At 39.7% G+C, this 17,248-nt stretch overlaps 1 protein-coding gene across 1 annotated transcript in view; it reads left to right on the forward strand.

Annotated features, from left to right (window-relative positions):
• UST (uronyl 2-sulfotransferase) overlaps window positions 1–17,248 on the forward strand; it is a 167,523-nt gene that overhangs the window by 63,149 nt on the left and 87,126 nt on the right. The window contains exons 2-3 of the mRNA XM_065835205.2: window positions 748–791; window positions 14,763–14,918. Of these exons, the coding sequence (XP_065691277.1) occupies window positions 748–791; window positions 14,763–14,918 (200 nt within the window). The remainder of the gene's footprint in view (window positions 1–747; window positions 792–14,762; window positions 14,919–17,248) is intronic.

Consider the following 17,248-nt stretch of genomic DNA (forward strand, 5'->3'; position numbering starts at 1 on the left):
TATTGATCCTTCAGGAGAAGGGTTCAGGAAGGACAGTTGCAGGCAAACAGCCTATGGGGTTGTGTGGGAAGGTATATTGTATGTAGCAGTGGGTGTTTGTAAGTAATGGGTAAAAAGTCTGAAATTGTTGCCTTTTTCATTATAGCTAACTAAAAAGGGGACACTTATAAATTTTAGAAGCTTTTTTTTTTTTTCTGAAGCTTTTCATCCAAATTAAAAGAGCATTTTGACAAGGCAGATGTCATTATATCAGAATGCAACTCTCAGTTGATACTGTTTGGGAACAAAGAATTAGCTTGAAGGTTGGTGAGAATCCACGTTAGAAGAGAGATAAGTGAATGCTTGTCATCTCCAAATCAGAATCTGGTGAAGGCCTTTGATACATATTATTTAAGATATCTTTGAGATTAACTGTGTGCACTTGCTTAAAATGTACAAGGATGCAGCTGACCATTTTGTCATGTAAATAATTGAATGCTGTGATTATTTAGTTAAAGTTGCCTTGGTCCATTTAGTTTTATACTAAAATGACAATGTGCATCTAATCTTTTATGAAAAAATATAGCCAAAACAAATTAGTTTTTTTTTCTTGCTAATAAGAAATTAAAACAGAGGGTATTTTGTTTTCTTTGAATTATTTGACATCACAGAACCACTGGAATAGAGATACACTGGTTCTGTGAACTGACAAGTTTTGAAGTTGTGTTGGATTACTTTTGTTTATCTGCATCCTTCTTCTTTTTGTAGGAAATTCCACTTATTTGGATGACCACGGACCACCCCCTCAAAAGGTGAGCTGCTGATATTTTGCATTTGCTTTCTTTTTGCTTTTTTGGTTTTGTTTTTTAACTAATTGTATGTTTACTTTTGTGCAAAGCAGCTCTGCTGGCCTTTCCAGCTTCCCCCCCCCCCCCCGCCCCCAGTGTTCTCAGACATTTGTAAGTAACTTGGGTTAAACCTCTGTGTGATTAAACTAATGAAATTTTTGTCATTGAGTCAAGGGGAGGTAGGATTTTAGTGATGTTTTGTCTGTCTGCACATTCATGCAAAAACATAACTTGTCTCTGTTGGACAAGCATCCTTTAATGGCTTTGGAAATTTCACCAATTGCTGCAATCATTGTTTTTCTTGTGAAGTATTTGCTTGCAAATGGAACCAGTCACCTCCTGGTGAACTACTTTCTTTTAGATGTCACAGGGAAAACAATCCATGCTAGGCGTGGGTTGAACCTCTCTAACTGGTTCATTTTCTAAATCAGTATGGTTATGGCATTGCAAGGATTGAGAGGACAGCCTGACACTGCAGTTGGAGCTATTAAGGCGAGTGAACATGGGCTTTTTGCTGTCAGTTCCTACAATATGGGCTCTGCTGTAGGTGCAATGCTTTCAAGCAAAGCAGTAGGGTATATTTAATGAATGTGCATAATGAATCCATTTATAGTGTCAGGGTACACTGTTCCCATCATGTGTGACTGTGCAGCATTGACTTGTCCCTCACCATCACCATGGCACCTCATGAAATTTTAGGTGAGGACCATCATCGTGATGGGTTCTTCAAGAGGAAAAAGTGAAAACAAGCTTTTAGGGTCTCTTGTTTTATTTTGTTCTACGCTGTGTTGGTTTATTCTCTATAACTTGGTACTATCTAGACTTGGTACTATCTCTCTAGTACTATTCTCTCTAGACTTGGTACTATCTCATGTCTGTCTTTCCAGACAGCTGTTGTAACTACTTTTGTGCAATAGCTATTTAAAAACAAAACAACAAAAAACCTACAAAAAACCAAAAAACCCCACCATTCTCTTACCACTTCTTTATTTCTCTAGACTCTTCATATCTGTAGGTACAGTGTGGTATTTTATTGAGGTATTTGAATAGAACAACTTGCATTTTTGAAGTCTTTATGCTGTGCAGTTGCAACACATGAAGGTGTAGTTTTCTGAAAGTTTCCTTTCCAAATTATGCAGAATTCTCACTGTTATATTGTTACCTATAAAATGCCAAAGCAGAAGCAGGGTGGGAGATTTAATAATTTGCCATAGGCTAATTTATATAATATGGCTTATGGCTTTCTTTAGTATAAAACCTTTCAAGCAATAGTGTTTTAATTGAGCTTAGATGCCTGAATGCTTTTTAAGTCCTGTTGGTCTGTAAGTAGAAATTTTACCTATTTTAAAGTACTCCCCATGAAATGGTGAGATTACTTGGTCCATTCAAGCGAAAAAGTGGAGTCTGATGAAAGTAGTGCAGGATTCCTGCTGGATGTTCATGTGGGTGAGCTAAAGCAGTTACCTGAACATATATCTGTCTTCTAGTTTGATTTTCAGACAGATTATTTGCCCCCCTCTGAGTGCTGGTGCAGCAGGAGTGAGTAGTTAGAGGTGGGGTGGAGTTGAAGAACCGCTCTGAGGATAGTCCTCACTCATCTCTGTTCAAACTGACCATGAAATCACATCCTGAGCCACCAGGCCTTGAGTTAAAATGCTAAACCACATGTGCATCAGTGGGGTGAAGCAGTTGGCTTTTGGTGAGTGGAAGGAGGGTAATGTGGAAAGCAATTCGACTCAGCTTAGTTATCAGTGAAAGCAAGCTGCAGTAGTCTGGGTTTCTTCACCTTTTTGCTGCAAACTCTGCGTGCAGGTGAGATCTGTAACTTTCAGCTGATAAGGTGGAAATTGGTGACATTCTTAAAGTTCAGACAGCTCAATTAAAGAGAGGTGATGTACATCTGATTTTCTTCTTCTTTAACACAGATTACTCACTTTTTCTGTATCCACAGTTAGAGAAACAAGTGGACATAGAAGTGACAAAATCAATCTTTTAAGTTTATTAACCGATATGGGGGGAATCTAAGGCTAAGCAAATGTTTTAGACTTAAAATTTATTTAGTACCCTTTATGCTCTTGAAAGATATTTTCTCTGTTATTTGGGTACCATCTGCTTCTCTTTCCCAGAAGTACAGCAGCTTGCATGGAGTAAAGCATTATGTTTGACAGTTCTCCACAGTGAACCCTCAGCTCCAAAGAGTGAGGCATTGCTGATTCCTGAACTGTATTTTTGCACTTGCATTAGCATTCAGGAATGCCCAGCTGTGCCAGTATGGAAAAGGCTGTAACCTAGATAAGACATTTTAACCTTGAAAACTTTGTTCAGATTTTGGTCTTTTGGGATTACCGATTAATGGTACCATGGATGGGAACCACGCTCCAGTGGACAGTAGCAGTTGGACAGATTTATGCAATTCAGACACTTTCCTGTTTACATTATGAAAATTTCTTTTGCCTGTCTAAACCTGTAATTTTGGGCTGTGTTCACACAGCTTCATCCAGCTGCAGTTCAGCTGTTTGTAGAAAGTCCAGCTGATGAGGTACCTACATAATTGATTGGTTGCATAGGTACTCTTTGATTAATTACTCACAATCAGTAAAGTTATTGGGCCTCCTCCATAATCATCCTCACTCCTACTCACTCCTGAAACTTTGGTGAGTAACTCAGTGGAATAACAGGCTATGGCCAGATATTTTGCTTTTTGAAGCACTTTCATGTGTTTAGAAACATTGATAGAAGATGGATGCACCTTTCAGTCATCTCTAGGACAATATAGGGACAAGCCTGCTTTTCTTGGGTGGGTTGTTTTGTTTTTCATTCTTCTAATCAAAACATGGGTGGGGATTGGTAAAAAGGGCAGATATTAGTAATTCCTGGTATCTGCTGAGGCTCATGTTTTGCGTGGGTATACTCTTGCTTTGTAAATCTCACACATTGCATTATTGGCTAAGTGTAATTATTTACCCTTCTAAAGCTTCAGCTCTGAACTGTGAACTCCGCCTGTGCGAGTGAAACTAAATTTACTGTAATTGTCACTATGTTTCAGGTAGCCTCTATTCATATGACTAGATAAGTGTCTACATTTAAACTAGTAGATGGCTGAGATCAATGAATGGTTTAATTTGACATATAAAAAGGTGTCAGAAGAAATCAATCCCGAATCCAACATTTAAAGAATTTCATTATAAATAGTATTTTCAGTTGTGATGCTCACAAAGCACAGATGACATGATGCACCTTCCTTTAGTAGCACATGCAACAGGCTGATGACAAAACCCTTGATTTGTTTCAATCCTGGTGGTGACTTACCCTGGGCAGCATAACTTTGCCCTGCTGCATACACCTGTGGTCAGTCCTATGTGGCACTATTATGTGAAGCTCTGCAGTGTTTTTCTAATGTCTGCATTATTCATCAGAGGGAATTACAGCCTTCCCTGAATGAAACAAAAATGTGCAAGGGATATTTGATATGTTTAGGAAGTAAGTTTTAGAGTCAGAAGGATTCTAATTTTATGTGTCTGTCTAAAAATGCTTTAAAAACTAGAAATTAAGATAATGAACAACTGTCCATTGCCCAGGATTGAAATGACTGATAGTTAATATTGGTGGTATGTAGTTAGCTGTAGTGGAAGGCCACCAACAGTTGATACACACTGGGCTGTAGCTGCTTTGCAGAATAAATTCCAGTGTTTTGTTGGAAATCGTATTAGTTTTGGCTTTGTGTCATGGCTAAGTGCCAAAACTTTTTTTTTTTTTTTTCAATACTATGTTGGCAGGGGGGTCGTGGTTGTTTTTTTCTCCCTGTGGAAGAACTGAAAATAGCATTTATTCTCTGAATAAGAAGTAGCGTTGTCACATTTCAGGAGATCAGGGTACTGGGCGACAGCAATTTTCTTAGTGTGAGTAGAGAAGCAAAGCTTTGCTCACTGCTGTACATGAATATCGCTGATGTGGTTCTGATTCTCCCTTTAAGGCCAGTTTATCCAGTTTTTCATGTCTTCCTCCGGTAAAGGTTTACCTGACTGTTCAAGATGAGCAGTGGTCACCCTTGCCAGTGGTCTGAAGGTAATGTGTCTGGCACAGGCTGCTTCTTTTGTCCTTAGGCACCAAAGACTTTACCAGAGACTGACTAATCCTAGATTTTCACGAGTTCTAAGACAGATCTGCATGTGCTTTTCTGCAGGTAGGTACAACCTCCAGTAACCCTAGCACACTCTCTATTTCACTACCTCCTGGGTTTTTTTAATACACATCTGAAAATATAAATTTTAAGGTATTTGCAAAGTGATCATTTACTTATCTTTTTTCTGTAGATTGGAGTGATGCCTATGGATGATGCTAGCCTGTTTTTAAATAACACTGTGGAATTGATGTTCATTAGTGACTGGTGATGTTCAGTTGATTTATTTCAGGTCTGAGCATTTCAGCTAATAAAACAGGTATATTTTGCTCCAACATTTGGGCTAGCTATTCCCTTAGCAAAACTCCCTGAGGTTTCTTCCTTCATCCAAGATGGTGAAGATGACCTTTGAAGACAAATTATGAGATCTTTATAAAACCTACTGTTGTTATTGATTGAAAGGTTTTCCCCTGGGCCTTGACAAGATCATCAGGGTTATGTCCCCTTTTTGATGCAGCTGATATGTACGCATAAAGGACCTGTGCACATAGATAAATTACATTCAAGGGCCCTAACCACAAAGATTCCCTTTAGAGTTTGAAGTACTGTTTAATTGTATAACTGAGCTTTTAGCATAGCACAGTCCATAAAATACTGTGATTAAAAAAAAGTAGTATCTACTTCCCTCATTTAGGAAAGTTGGTGAAAAATAATTGCAGAAATACTTGGAATAATTATTGTATTATTATTTTATGTTGTTTTTAAATTGTGTTCTGCTTTCTTATAAATGACAGTATCTCAAGAAAAGAAAAATGCAATTTTACAGAAGATTTCCTCATTGTTGGTAATCAGTTTGAATCCTGCTGAAGCCACAGTTGGTGAATGATATAGCACACTAGTATTACAGAGATATTGCTAAAAGCTAGAATCGAATCTGTACTATTAACTGTGAATGAGGTCATAAAAATATTTGAATAGTACTGAATTACTGATGTATGTTTCTTTTGTTCATATTAATTTATCGACACCATAGCCACTCAATCATGGCCACTTCCATTATCTTTTTATTAGAAAGTGCTGGATTATAATACTAAAGTCCAATTACAGCTGAGTCTGGATGACATAAACCTTTTAGCAAAAGCAAAAGTCTCCCATTTTGGATAGGGGTAGCATAACAGGGTATCTTTTGAGAGTGACAGACTGATTTGGTTGAAGTTGCTAAGCCTTGTGACTCAGTTTGAGTAGCACTCATGATTTTACCACAAGTCTTGTATTTTTGATGCTGTCCTTAAATTCCGAACTGTTACCATTAAACAATTCTGAATCTCAGTTGACCTGAAGGGAAAAAAAAAAAAAACAAACGTGGAACTCGGGATGCTGTGGAGGCTTGCAATACTGAGGGGAACATGCATGTCCAAAAATTCTAGTATTGTTTTGAAAGCCTCATGCTTTGGAGATGAGTTGGTAGGTCATGGCTTTACAAAACTACAAAGTTCAGGAAATAGTAAATAGTGGTGAAGTACTCTAGTAAGGGCTGTGAGCTTTAATCAAAAATGAGCTCGTGAATTCACCTATGAGTGGTCAACAGTAGTGTCAAAATATCAGGCAAATAGAGGGCAGTGTCTTGGCTGGGCTGAAGGGATCTGTGTGAGGCTGATGGTATCACAGTAATTCAGGTGAAGGAGGAGTTTGAGGGAATATTGTAAGGACAGGGCAGGGTGCATATGAACAGGTAACTCTCAGGACAGCACTCATGATGCCCCACCATCTTGGGGGAGCGTGGAGGCCTTTGCTGCTGCCACCATTGGGGATTTTGAGTCGACCCAGGAAGAAGCTCCCTCTGAAATGGAAAGGAGGCCTGCCTCAGTCTTCAGGAATGAGGTTTTGTTTGCCTGAGCAAGCCCGATTAATCGTTTCAGATTGCAGAAGGGTGAAATGGGAGAACTTGATGCCGAGACTCATCTATTATTGCCTTTGACATGCAGCATCTCCAATGTCGCAGGATCTACTTGTGACTCAGATGTGGGCCGTGGTCAGTCAGGGAAGGTATTCTGGGCCTGCAAGTAATTTGGAATGACACTGGGATTTCCACTGTGTTCTGGCTCTGCTGGAAGAGTTGATCAGCAGCACACTGTCCTTGCTGTAGGTGTTTCTTGGTGCTGCTCCTTCCAGGTGGTGACACATTGTCGTGGAGTAGATCTGAATCTGTTAACTGCACAAGCTGTGATGGAGATTCAGTCCCTTTGAGTTCCTCTGAGCATGTGGAGCAAGAGCATCTCGGAGCCAGCTCGTCAGTAACAAGTGTGTGGGTAACAGTCCAGCAGAACTGGCCTGTTTTACGAGTTAAAATGCAGTTACAGCTATAAACAACCTTTACTTCATACTGTAATTGACTTATAAAGTGCCTGTGCACAGTGCAGTGGAAAAGACAAGCATGCTGGAGACATGAAAATAAAATCTGAAACTACTGAAGGGAGCCTGAAGTAATGGGCAGGAGAGCAAACTGAAACACGGTATGACAGATCCTTGGCAATGGTGAAACGGTGACTTGTTGCACTAGCTGTAGCCTAATAGATAGCCAACCACAACAGGTACAAAAGGGTTAAACCTTAATGTGAAGAAAGACAAATGCATACAGAGGAATGAATTATTTAGTCCACCACTCACCACAATCAAATCCAATATTATTAGCTCGCAGGGTGAATTTATGAATTTGTGAATATTACATTGGAAGGATGGAAACTACTGTAAGGTAGTTAGGTTACTTAAGGGAACACAAGTGCCATGATGTATTATAAAAAGTTTTAAAACCAGGCTTAGCTACTTAATGTCTCTCACTTTGTAAGTATCCAATATAAACACGTGTCTTGGATGTGATAGGATTTACTACTTAAACAGAGAATAACTGTGCCAGTGTGTTCTAAGCACATCACAGAGTGTGCAAAACCCTGGACTCAGGAGGAAAAACAGCAGTTTTAAGCTTTACAGTTCCAAGATACATATACATATAATGTGAAGCTGCTCTGGAGTTAAAATCTGGCTTGCACAAATTCTGCAGCTTAAGGGTTTTTTTGATATTGCATGGAGAACCTTCCAATGCAAAGCTGGGTAATTAAAGTGACACCAAAATTCTTAACCTAGCTGTATTCATGGTAGTTCCCTCAACAAATGCCAGCATTAGTGAACCATGTCCTTATATCATTTATCTCCTTTATCTTGTTATGAGATAGGCGCATACCAATAAGACAATTTGATAATGTGATGAACTTTACAAGTAAGAGATGAAAATACCGCTTTTCACAAGAACACTAGTGAGGGTCTTGCTGTCCTTTTTCTGTTCTAATCTGCATACACTCATGTAGGGTAAAGAAGAAAAAGAGTGGCTTTGTTCTGCACCCCTCTCTATACCAGCAACAGTGCTATATGCTTTGATTCTTCTAAATGCCATCCTGAGATGTATTATAAAAAGGGATGTCTGCAAAATATAAAGAATAACTGCTCCATTTTTGCTGGTACTAAGGTGAAAAGATAAAGCATTGTGTCTAGTTTTGGTCCCAAAAGAGGTGAACAAGTTGCAAACTGCAGAGGAAAGCAAGAAAAGTGAAGAGGAGGTTGAAACGCATGCTGTGGTAAGAAAGGGTGAAAGGAAAATATTTGGTTAAGCAGTTACATGTTTGGTAGGGTGTTTCCTTCTCACCTGCTTCATCCCTGAGAAGCTGGAGATGCCATCCCTTGCACACAGCAAGTGTTGCCGAGTGATGAAATCCAGGAGTCCTGCTCATACCTCTGGAGGCTGCCTGACATCAGTGACCACCTGAAACTGCTGAGTGAATTGAGCATCTGCTCTTTACCAACCCATTTGTCTCTTTGAGTACATGTGCTGAATTTGAACGTTGCTGTGACTTCACATACCTGAAATACACCTGGTTCTGCGCTCTCTTAGGCAGGGAATCTTGTGCAGCAGATTGCAGAAGTAGAGGTTTTACCCAGCTGCGAGTGGCTGTTGTAGGAAGATAAATGAGGTGTAAGGTATAAAAATAGGAAAAGAAAATTTGCTGACAGGATGCATCCAAAACTGAAAGCTTGTTCTTTCACCTTTTCTTCATAATTTTCCCAGGTTGCTATTGATATTATCGTAATTCCAATTTGCTATATGTATATCCATATTATCTTGTAATAGGACCTGATCTGAGACTTAATAGGGAAATTTTACAATGCTTTGGACAGAGCTCTTTTTAAATTTGCAAGGGTGCAGTACTTCTTCACAGAATAATTATTGGAAATTTTGATGTTGGCTCTACGGATCTGTTTTGTGGGATGCATCAGGAACCATTAGCTTTGGCAGACGCTTCATAGTAATCCTTTTCTTTAGTTTTAATAAGTTTGAGGACTATGTCTACAACCAGCCTCCTTTTGCTTCTTGTGCTGCCTGCTTATGTTTTCAATTTTGGTACTTAGGGATGTTGAATCATTAGAGAACAGATTTTAACTTATTCTTCCAAATGCATCAGCTGCCGCACAGATGAAATGCTTTGTTTGTGGCGGGGGGTGGAGGGAGTCATCCTTTTTCAATTAAATTAGTTGCTTAATGAAAATTTAACAGAAGAATCTTCTGTTTCTTCTTCTGCCTTATTTTCAGCTCTCCACTGAAGTTGTATGGCTTTCAAACTTCGAAAACAAACAAACTTCATCCTTACCTTTCTTGCAGTTTTTAGTGTATTTTCACTGACCCACAGAGAAGATCATGCTGTCTGGTCTGCTTTAGAGTTGCTGCATTCCAAAAGCTTGTCTCTGTCCCATGTCACTGCAGTCCACACATGGATCTCAACATAACTGATCTATGTGGTTTGGCTGGGGAAGAAGGAGGCTAACTAGTGATTTATTTTGTTTTCTCTCTTTTTCATCTTTCAGTCGTGTTTTCTGCTGGCTTATCTCTGTGTTAGCAATTTTTCATTAAGTTACTATTTGTTTGGAATGAGATTTTGTGACCTGAAGTTAGGTTTGGAATATGTTATCTCTTAGTGGCCTTTGTGTTTGTCTTTCAATAAGCCATGGCAGGCTTGTGACAAACTGTAATTAAAAAATAGACATCCGATGGATCTAAGAAGATATCAGAGCTAATGACTGAACTATATGATCTGTCTTCATGAAACACACAATGCAAGAATAGGTATTCTCTGAAAGTGGTAGAAGATGAGCTTACAAACAAAACGCATGGTGGATAAGAAAATTCTGGAATTTGTTGGTGTAGCAAGTTGTGGCAGAAATTCTTCAGACAACATACAAGGATGTGCCTTCTAACATCCCATATGCAATATGCAGTCTCTGGAGGAGGAGGAGAGATCCTGGAGAGAACTACTGACGACGCTCAATTTTGTGGGTGCCTAACGAGCATCTTCCAGCATTCGTGAGCCAAATGGGCTGTTGCTTTGACCTAGTAAGCCATTTTTAAAATCCTTATCATTCTGTCTGAGTTGGACAGGAAGAAAAATTGAGAGTTTGTGAGATGTGTGGTGTCAGCAAATGTTTCATTGCTCACAAGACCTGACCAGTTTTGTCTGTGTTGGTTGGGCTCATTCATATGAAAAACATGGAACATTATGTGATCACAGGTTAGTGTCTGTGCAGAAAGGAGAAGCCAGGTCTGGCACCTACGTCTGGCCCCTCTCATGAATAAGGACAGGGGATGGTTGGTCATGTGCAGAAGTTGTGGAAATAATAGATTGCTTTCTGGGAATGTGTATCTCTGCTATGAGTTATTTGTCCAGGCAATTGTACCTGGGCTGTGAAATAGTTCACAAATTGACAAAATTATACTGGATTTGGTGCAGTTAAAGTGGAATTATTTAGTCCTTTGAATGGATCCCTAAATTGTTGACACTGCAAGTAATTATCCAGTCTGATTTTTTTTAAATGATGCAAAGGTTCACCTGGATACAGAGCCACTACTGAAGATGGAAGCTCCAGTTTTTGTCAGGCTGAGAAATGGTTCCCACCCTGACACCGGCAGACCTGCCCACAGAGCTACTTGAGCAGTTTTCATCCATAATGCAAATGTATTTTGGTATAAACTTGCCTTTTCTTCTTCTTGTTTTCATTTGCGATGGTTCTTGACATCTTTAACTGTGGAACAACAAAAAACCCACCTCAGTTTAAACTGACAAGTAAATTGCTATATAACTTTCTAAAACCCTTGGAGAGAGCTGTTGTAATTATACCGTGGGTTTTGCTTTTTTTACAGTTGTGAGTACTAATTCATATAAGTCCAAAGTGAATTACATGTTTGATTTGTTTATATTACCTCTGGGCATTGATGCAGTGCTCAGTAAAGTCACTCTAATTATTTTGTGGTTATTGTTACATGAATATCATGCTACCAGAGCATCACCTCAGCAGTCAGTCAGTCTACATGATACATATTCTTAGTGTCAAATAAAATGTAATCCAATTAGCATTTTGTAAACCTCCAACTGCCGTTTGCCATATTGTTTCTGCTAATATAGAGTCTTCTTTTCAAGTGCCTCCTCTGCCATCATCTCTTACATAGTCTGAGTCTTGCTGTTACGTGTATTGTGAGGGGTAAAAGTGCCTCTCTGAAAAAGTTTTGTCTCTTGTTTACTTTGCCTGATACAAACTCCAATTTCTGGAAAAAGCATTTCTTTTTCTAAGAAATTAATTAGAGACTTTCTGAAATGCGGAAAGCAGATTTGCAACATCCAAAGAGAATTGGTCACATTAAACAAATACTCGCTTTTGCACCAAAAGCCTGTGTACTGCGTGTCTTCGTGTATCGGGCACGCTCCCTGGTCCATTGAGGTGTGCAAGTGGAATGGTGACGTAAACAGATGAAACATGAGCAAACCTTCGGCAACATTTCCCTGAAGGTAACCACAACCATCAGCACTGCAAGTGAAGTTTTGATTGCTGTTAATGCTTGTGTTCTTCTGAAGTGAGCTTTGAGCTTAGCGTTTATCTCGAATCTTGTCTGATTTTACCTAAGTGTATTCAGATGTTTACTGAATCGAGGCATTGATATATTGGCCTCCATTAAGCTAACAGTTGTCTGAAGATAATAGCCCTTTATTTCAGTTTTCTCTATCTGCAGTGAGTATTTGGTTATGGTAGGTTTTTTTTTTTGAGGGTTGCTATGGTTATTGTCTGTGTGCTACACGGGAAGGTATCCCAAAAACAAAGGTGAGAACTGGACAAACTTGTTTTTTAGCTGGTAAAGTTGTTTGCATTTAGAATAGAGACTCTACAAAGACCTGCTTTGATTTTATTTCCTTTTTTTAAGAATGGTATTAATAAGATTAATCCAAAGTTACCAGCTAATTAACCCAGGGATTTAATTAGAACTTGAATGGGTGCAGCAAAATTCCACTTGAAATGAGTGAAGTACGAGTGAAGAAAAAGTTTTGTTCCCTATATTGCAAAATGCAACTCTGCTATGAAAATCAAAGCAGTTAATAATTACAAAGCACTTTTAAACATTTACATAATCCTACGAAGCCTTATCATTTATCACATTTCCAGGATGCTAAGCGAACACATGCTGTATGTGCTCTTGCTTATTCACTTGCACTTGTCTGCGTCTACTTCATATTTCTCTTGAAGACTTTTGCATACTTGGACAGCAAAATACACAAAAAGTGTTTGACTAGAGGACAAGCTCCTGTTCCACAAGTTACAGTCTTGTTGTGTGGAGGGCCATGGTAAATGCTGATGTTAGTTTTTGTCATGCAAAGAAATGAATCAAAAAAGGGATGATCCAGAAAACAGTTTGTGTGTTCTTGAATAGGAAAAACTTTCAATATGATGTCCCTGGTGTTATAATAAACAAAATGTGTTCACCTGTTAACCTTGCAGACATCACTAGCAGTTGTTTTTTAAAAGGTTTGCTACAGCTGTAACATAGAGATGTTACATTCGTCACCTGTGGAGTTTTCTAATCATTGAGGCTGGGATTTTGCATTTCCTAGGAAGCGAGGCTTCTAAAGGAAAGATTGATAAGGAATAAGGGGGCTAGGTTTCTCATAGAAAACTATGAAAAACATTACAAAATAGTAAGACTCAGTGTGTTTTGTGGGTGTTATCTGAGCCGAATCAGCAGATGTGATTTTCTGCAACTTGGAAAACCAAGGCTGTGATCACCAAATACCTACACTTTCCCCAGGTAATTTGGAGAATGATGGTTTCCATGTTTATGTTGCAGTGAAGGGTATCCTAAACGCTGCAGCTAGTAACAGTAGTAGTGTTCTTTTGGTCTTGAAATGTAATGCTGATAGCAAAGTGCCAGTATGTTCCCATTATACATAAGGGAATCTGGGAATCCAGATTTTTTCTTTTTTTTCTTTCATTTTTTTTTCCTCTGTCTTCCCTCTTCTCTTCTCTTTTTCCTTTTATTTTTTCTTTTTCCTTTTCTTTTGTTTTTCTTTTCTTGTTGTTGGTTTATTGGTTTTTGTTCTAGTTTTCAGTCTTATTTGAAAGTAATCTGAAGGGTTACCCAAGGAAAAATTTTTCTTCCCTGGTGAAGACCTGTTACAGTGAGAAGTGCCAGAAGCCCATATGCCTCATTTGACTGCTTGTACGCTAGAAATCTTTCTGATGGGAGACTGTGATTGCATCAACAGCAAAAGTAACTATAAGTTGACATGCAGTCACTTTGGCACATGAGCCATTCTTTGTGCTGAACACATGTCGCCTGAAACCAGAGCCCCATGTCAGGAAATATTTTGTGTCCTTTGTCTTAAATAGAAAAATGAGCTTTCCATAAGTGCGTGCCATGTATGTGCCGCTGTGGGTGAAGCTGTGAGCTCCTGACTCAGGCAATGTAAAAGGCTTGAAAACATTCCTCTTGGCCTATATTATCAAATACTGCTGCTGTATGCTATACATCAAATACCTATCTAGTGCAACAGTGTGACTTCAGAATGCCTTTTACTGGAAGAATAGCCCATGGGCATTGTTCAGGAACAAAACAAAGCTGGATACACTGCACTTCAAGAAAGTGAATTCCTGCTTGCTTATTTTAGTTATCCAGGGAGGAAAGCATAGCACAAGAGTTGGCGTGGGCTGGAGACCCTCCCTGGTAGGCAGGTTGGATGTGGCTGTTCTGCTTTGAGGTTTAGTGAGCGTTACCTGCACAGATGTGACCAGACTGTACCAGCTGGCATCCGGGCCACCTGTGGCACCTAGCATAGTTTATTCCACCAGAACATACCTAGCCAGTGGCATGATTTGTTCTCTGAGTGTTTTAGGAAGATGCTTATTTATATTTGAAATTGAAAGAGTTGATTAATTTCAGCTCTATACAACTGGTTGGTGGTTGTTTTGTGTTGTGTTTTTTTTTTTTTTTAAACTGAAGTTTCACAATTCGAGCATTCCTCTTACGTCAACTTCACTTTGAGTTGCCAAACTGTAGTGCAAATTCACTCCTCTTCGTTCTTTGTATGGGAGGTGTCACTAGAGCTGACAGTTTGCATTGCAGTTACAAGCAAAAAGCTTAATCCCTTCCTCATCTTCACTAGAAAATATCAGCAATGGTTTAGTGGTTCTGGAGTAGCTACCGATCGGCATTGTTACCTTAAGCTGGATCATGAGGGGGAAATCTCAGCATGCCATCTCCTGAGCCATGTGATTCTATTCTGAAGAGCTTGTAGCTTGCTGTTGGAAGTGAATTCTCCTGACCTGGATAGGCTCCTAGAAATTCTCCTTTATGTATCTGTTGATTTACGGTCAAAATATTCTGTGATTCAAAGGTACACAGAAACAAAAATACCAATATTCTGACTCTAATTTTTTTGATTTTTATTTAGGTACTTCCTTTCCCCAGCCAGGTGGTCTACAACAGAGTTGGAAAGTGTGGGAGTCGAACTGTGGTTTTGCTTTTGAGAATTTTATCAGAGAAACATGGATTTAACCTGGTTACGTCTGACATCCATAACAAAACAAGACTGACCAAAAATGAACAGGCAAGTGTCATCTTAAATCCTGTTTTCTTATTATGTTTGTGAAACAGAAACAAGGGCCTGTGCTAGCAGAAATCACATTGAAAAGGTGTACTGCTACTTTGACCTGAGTAATCAGCCAGAATTCATCATCCTCTAAGTGGCTTCAGTTAATAGAGAAATAGATGGTAGAGCCAAGAACAACAGCATGTGGAACTAACGAGAAAAACTACCTTCCAGTGAGCCAGCTCTTGAATTTAGTCAGCAAAGCAGTGAGTCCAGCAGAGAGGCAAGCAGGGTTAGTACAAGTGAAGGTAGGTGCTAACAGTTTCTGGGACCTGTATTAATGTATCTGCAGGGCACAGCCATTTATCATATAAGCAGGCCAGCTTATTCAGACCAGCCTTGGGTCTCTTTAAGCAGAGCAGGAGTAAATAATAGCTAACGGGTTGGGGTTTTTTTCTCACTTTCTTAATTCACTTCTAGTAACCACATGCTTCAGAAACTTGTTTCCCAGGGCCATGTTAACTCATGTTGCTATAATCTGACATGTCCTTGATCCTATCTCAGCCTCTTGCTCATCTGCCTTTTTCATGTTATTGCGCAACCCTTGCTAAATCAAGTGAAAATACCACATGAAAAGGGACACCCTTTTTCATGTTCCCTTAAAGCTGTAGAAGGCATTGCTTTTGCAGCTTTGATTCCACAGAAGATCCCGTTTCCAAATTCCTTTGTATTTAGAGTAAGCATGTGCCCTCTGTGAGTACCACTGCCATCAGTGGGTACTGGTGCAAGTAATATAAAAAAACCTCAGACTCCAAAGTGTACAGATATAGTCAGAGGCCATAGACTTGCACACATTGCCCACAGCTGCTATTTTGATCTGCTGATCAGGTAAATGTCTCAATAACTGCCTGCGTCACTCCTAGGAATAGCAGTCTGGAAACCACAAAAGGATGTCTGCGATGAAGAAAATACAGACGTGGGCCTGCCAGTGGCATTGTGCTGTGATTTGGGATGATTTATTTGTAGACTGTTTATGACCATAAGATTGTTACTTTAGATACAGCAGTTCATGGAAATATGGGAGCATGTATTGCTCCTGGAGGTCTGGCCTTCATCTCTTCCAAGGTGGCCACGAGGGTCCTGCCAGCAGCGGGCTCACCTAACCCTACCCAGCACTTGAATTCAGCCCAAGGCAGGAACCAGTTGGCCAGGGCTGTCACACCAGCCCAAAGGCTTCTGTGCACAACTGAGTGTGACACCCTAGCAAAAGGCTGTGGAGGAGGCCAGTGTCTCCCCCACTGCCCCTGTCTCTGGCTGAGGGAAGGGACAGAGCCTTGGGCTGCAGCTACTGCAGCATCCCTCTGTGTTTCCCACCAGCAGCACCACAGAGCCTGGGGAGTTCACAAAAAGGTCCCATTGAGTCTGGGTCAAACTATAATGTGCTACAGAGTCTACCTGGTTACTTTTCCTGCTTAACTGTTGAATATGAGGTAGAGGATTTCTGTGGGTATGCCTACTTTTGTGTTTTGGGTTGTTTGGGTTTTGTTTTGACTATGTCCTCCATTGAGTTTCAATGCTGATTGGGAGGCACGTCATAAAACAAAAAAACTTTTCAGGCATTAATCATTACTGGCTTTTACCTTCATCATCTGCTTTGTTTCAGTTCTGTTCTGCCTTTCTCAGCTAGGCGGATTGTCCTTTGTTAGACATGATACAAGATCACATCTCTGTGCTTTTGTCCAGCATCTTAAGATGCTCCTCCAGAGAGGCCCAGACTTGTTTTTCATGGAACAAGTAAACTGACAGAGGATAAATATCTGCATTACTTTTTGTACTCCAGAAACTGTTAGGTTACTGGACAGCAAATGTACTGGAACACAGATGGTGCTGGAAATATTGCTATAAAACTGATGATTTACTCTATAGATTGCCCTGCTATAACTTGAGTCTCTTTAATTTATGGGTTATTGCCATAGCTACAATAGGTTCATGATTTAATGAGTACTTTTACTGAAAAGTGCCTTTAATCACCAGGAAACATGCCTGGAAACAGTTTCTGTTCTGTCATTCAGGGTATTTGTAGTTGTCTTCTTATTTTCTATGAGCAGAATATGAAAAAATTCTCTCACCTTTGATGCAGTGTACACAAGAGGAAGTTAAGAGAATGAATGGCCTCAGGCTCCAGGTACTGAACAAGAGAAAAGAGAGCTGGGCTGGGCTATACGTTCCCAGTGGGAGCATGGGCTTCTCGCTCTTGATGATATATCTCTCTTCCTTCCATCACTTGTCTGTCCTGTGTTTGATTAAAGCCCTGATCAAGCCAAGACTTTTCTGTAAATATTTAGCTT

The sequence above is a fragment of the Patagioenas fasciata genome, chromosome 3 (genome assembly GCF_037038585.1).
Source record: "Patagioenas fasciata isolate bPatFas1 chromosome 3, bPatFas1.hap1, whole genome shotgun sequence".
NCBI classification, from domain to species: Eukaryota; Metazoa; Chordata; class Aves; order Columbiformes; family Columbidae; genus Patagioenas; species Patagioenas fasciata.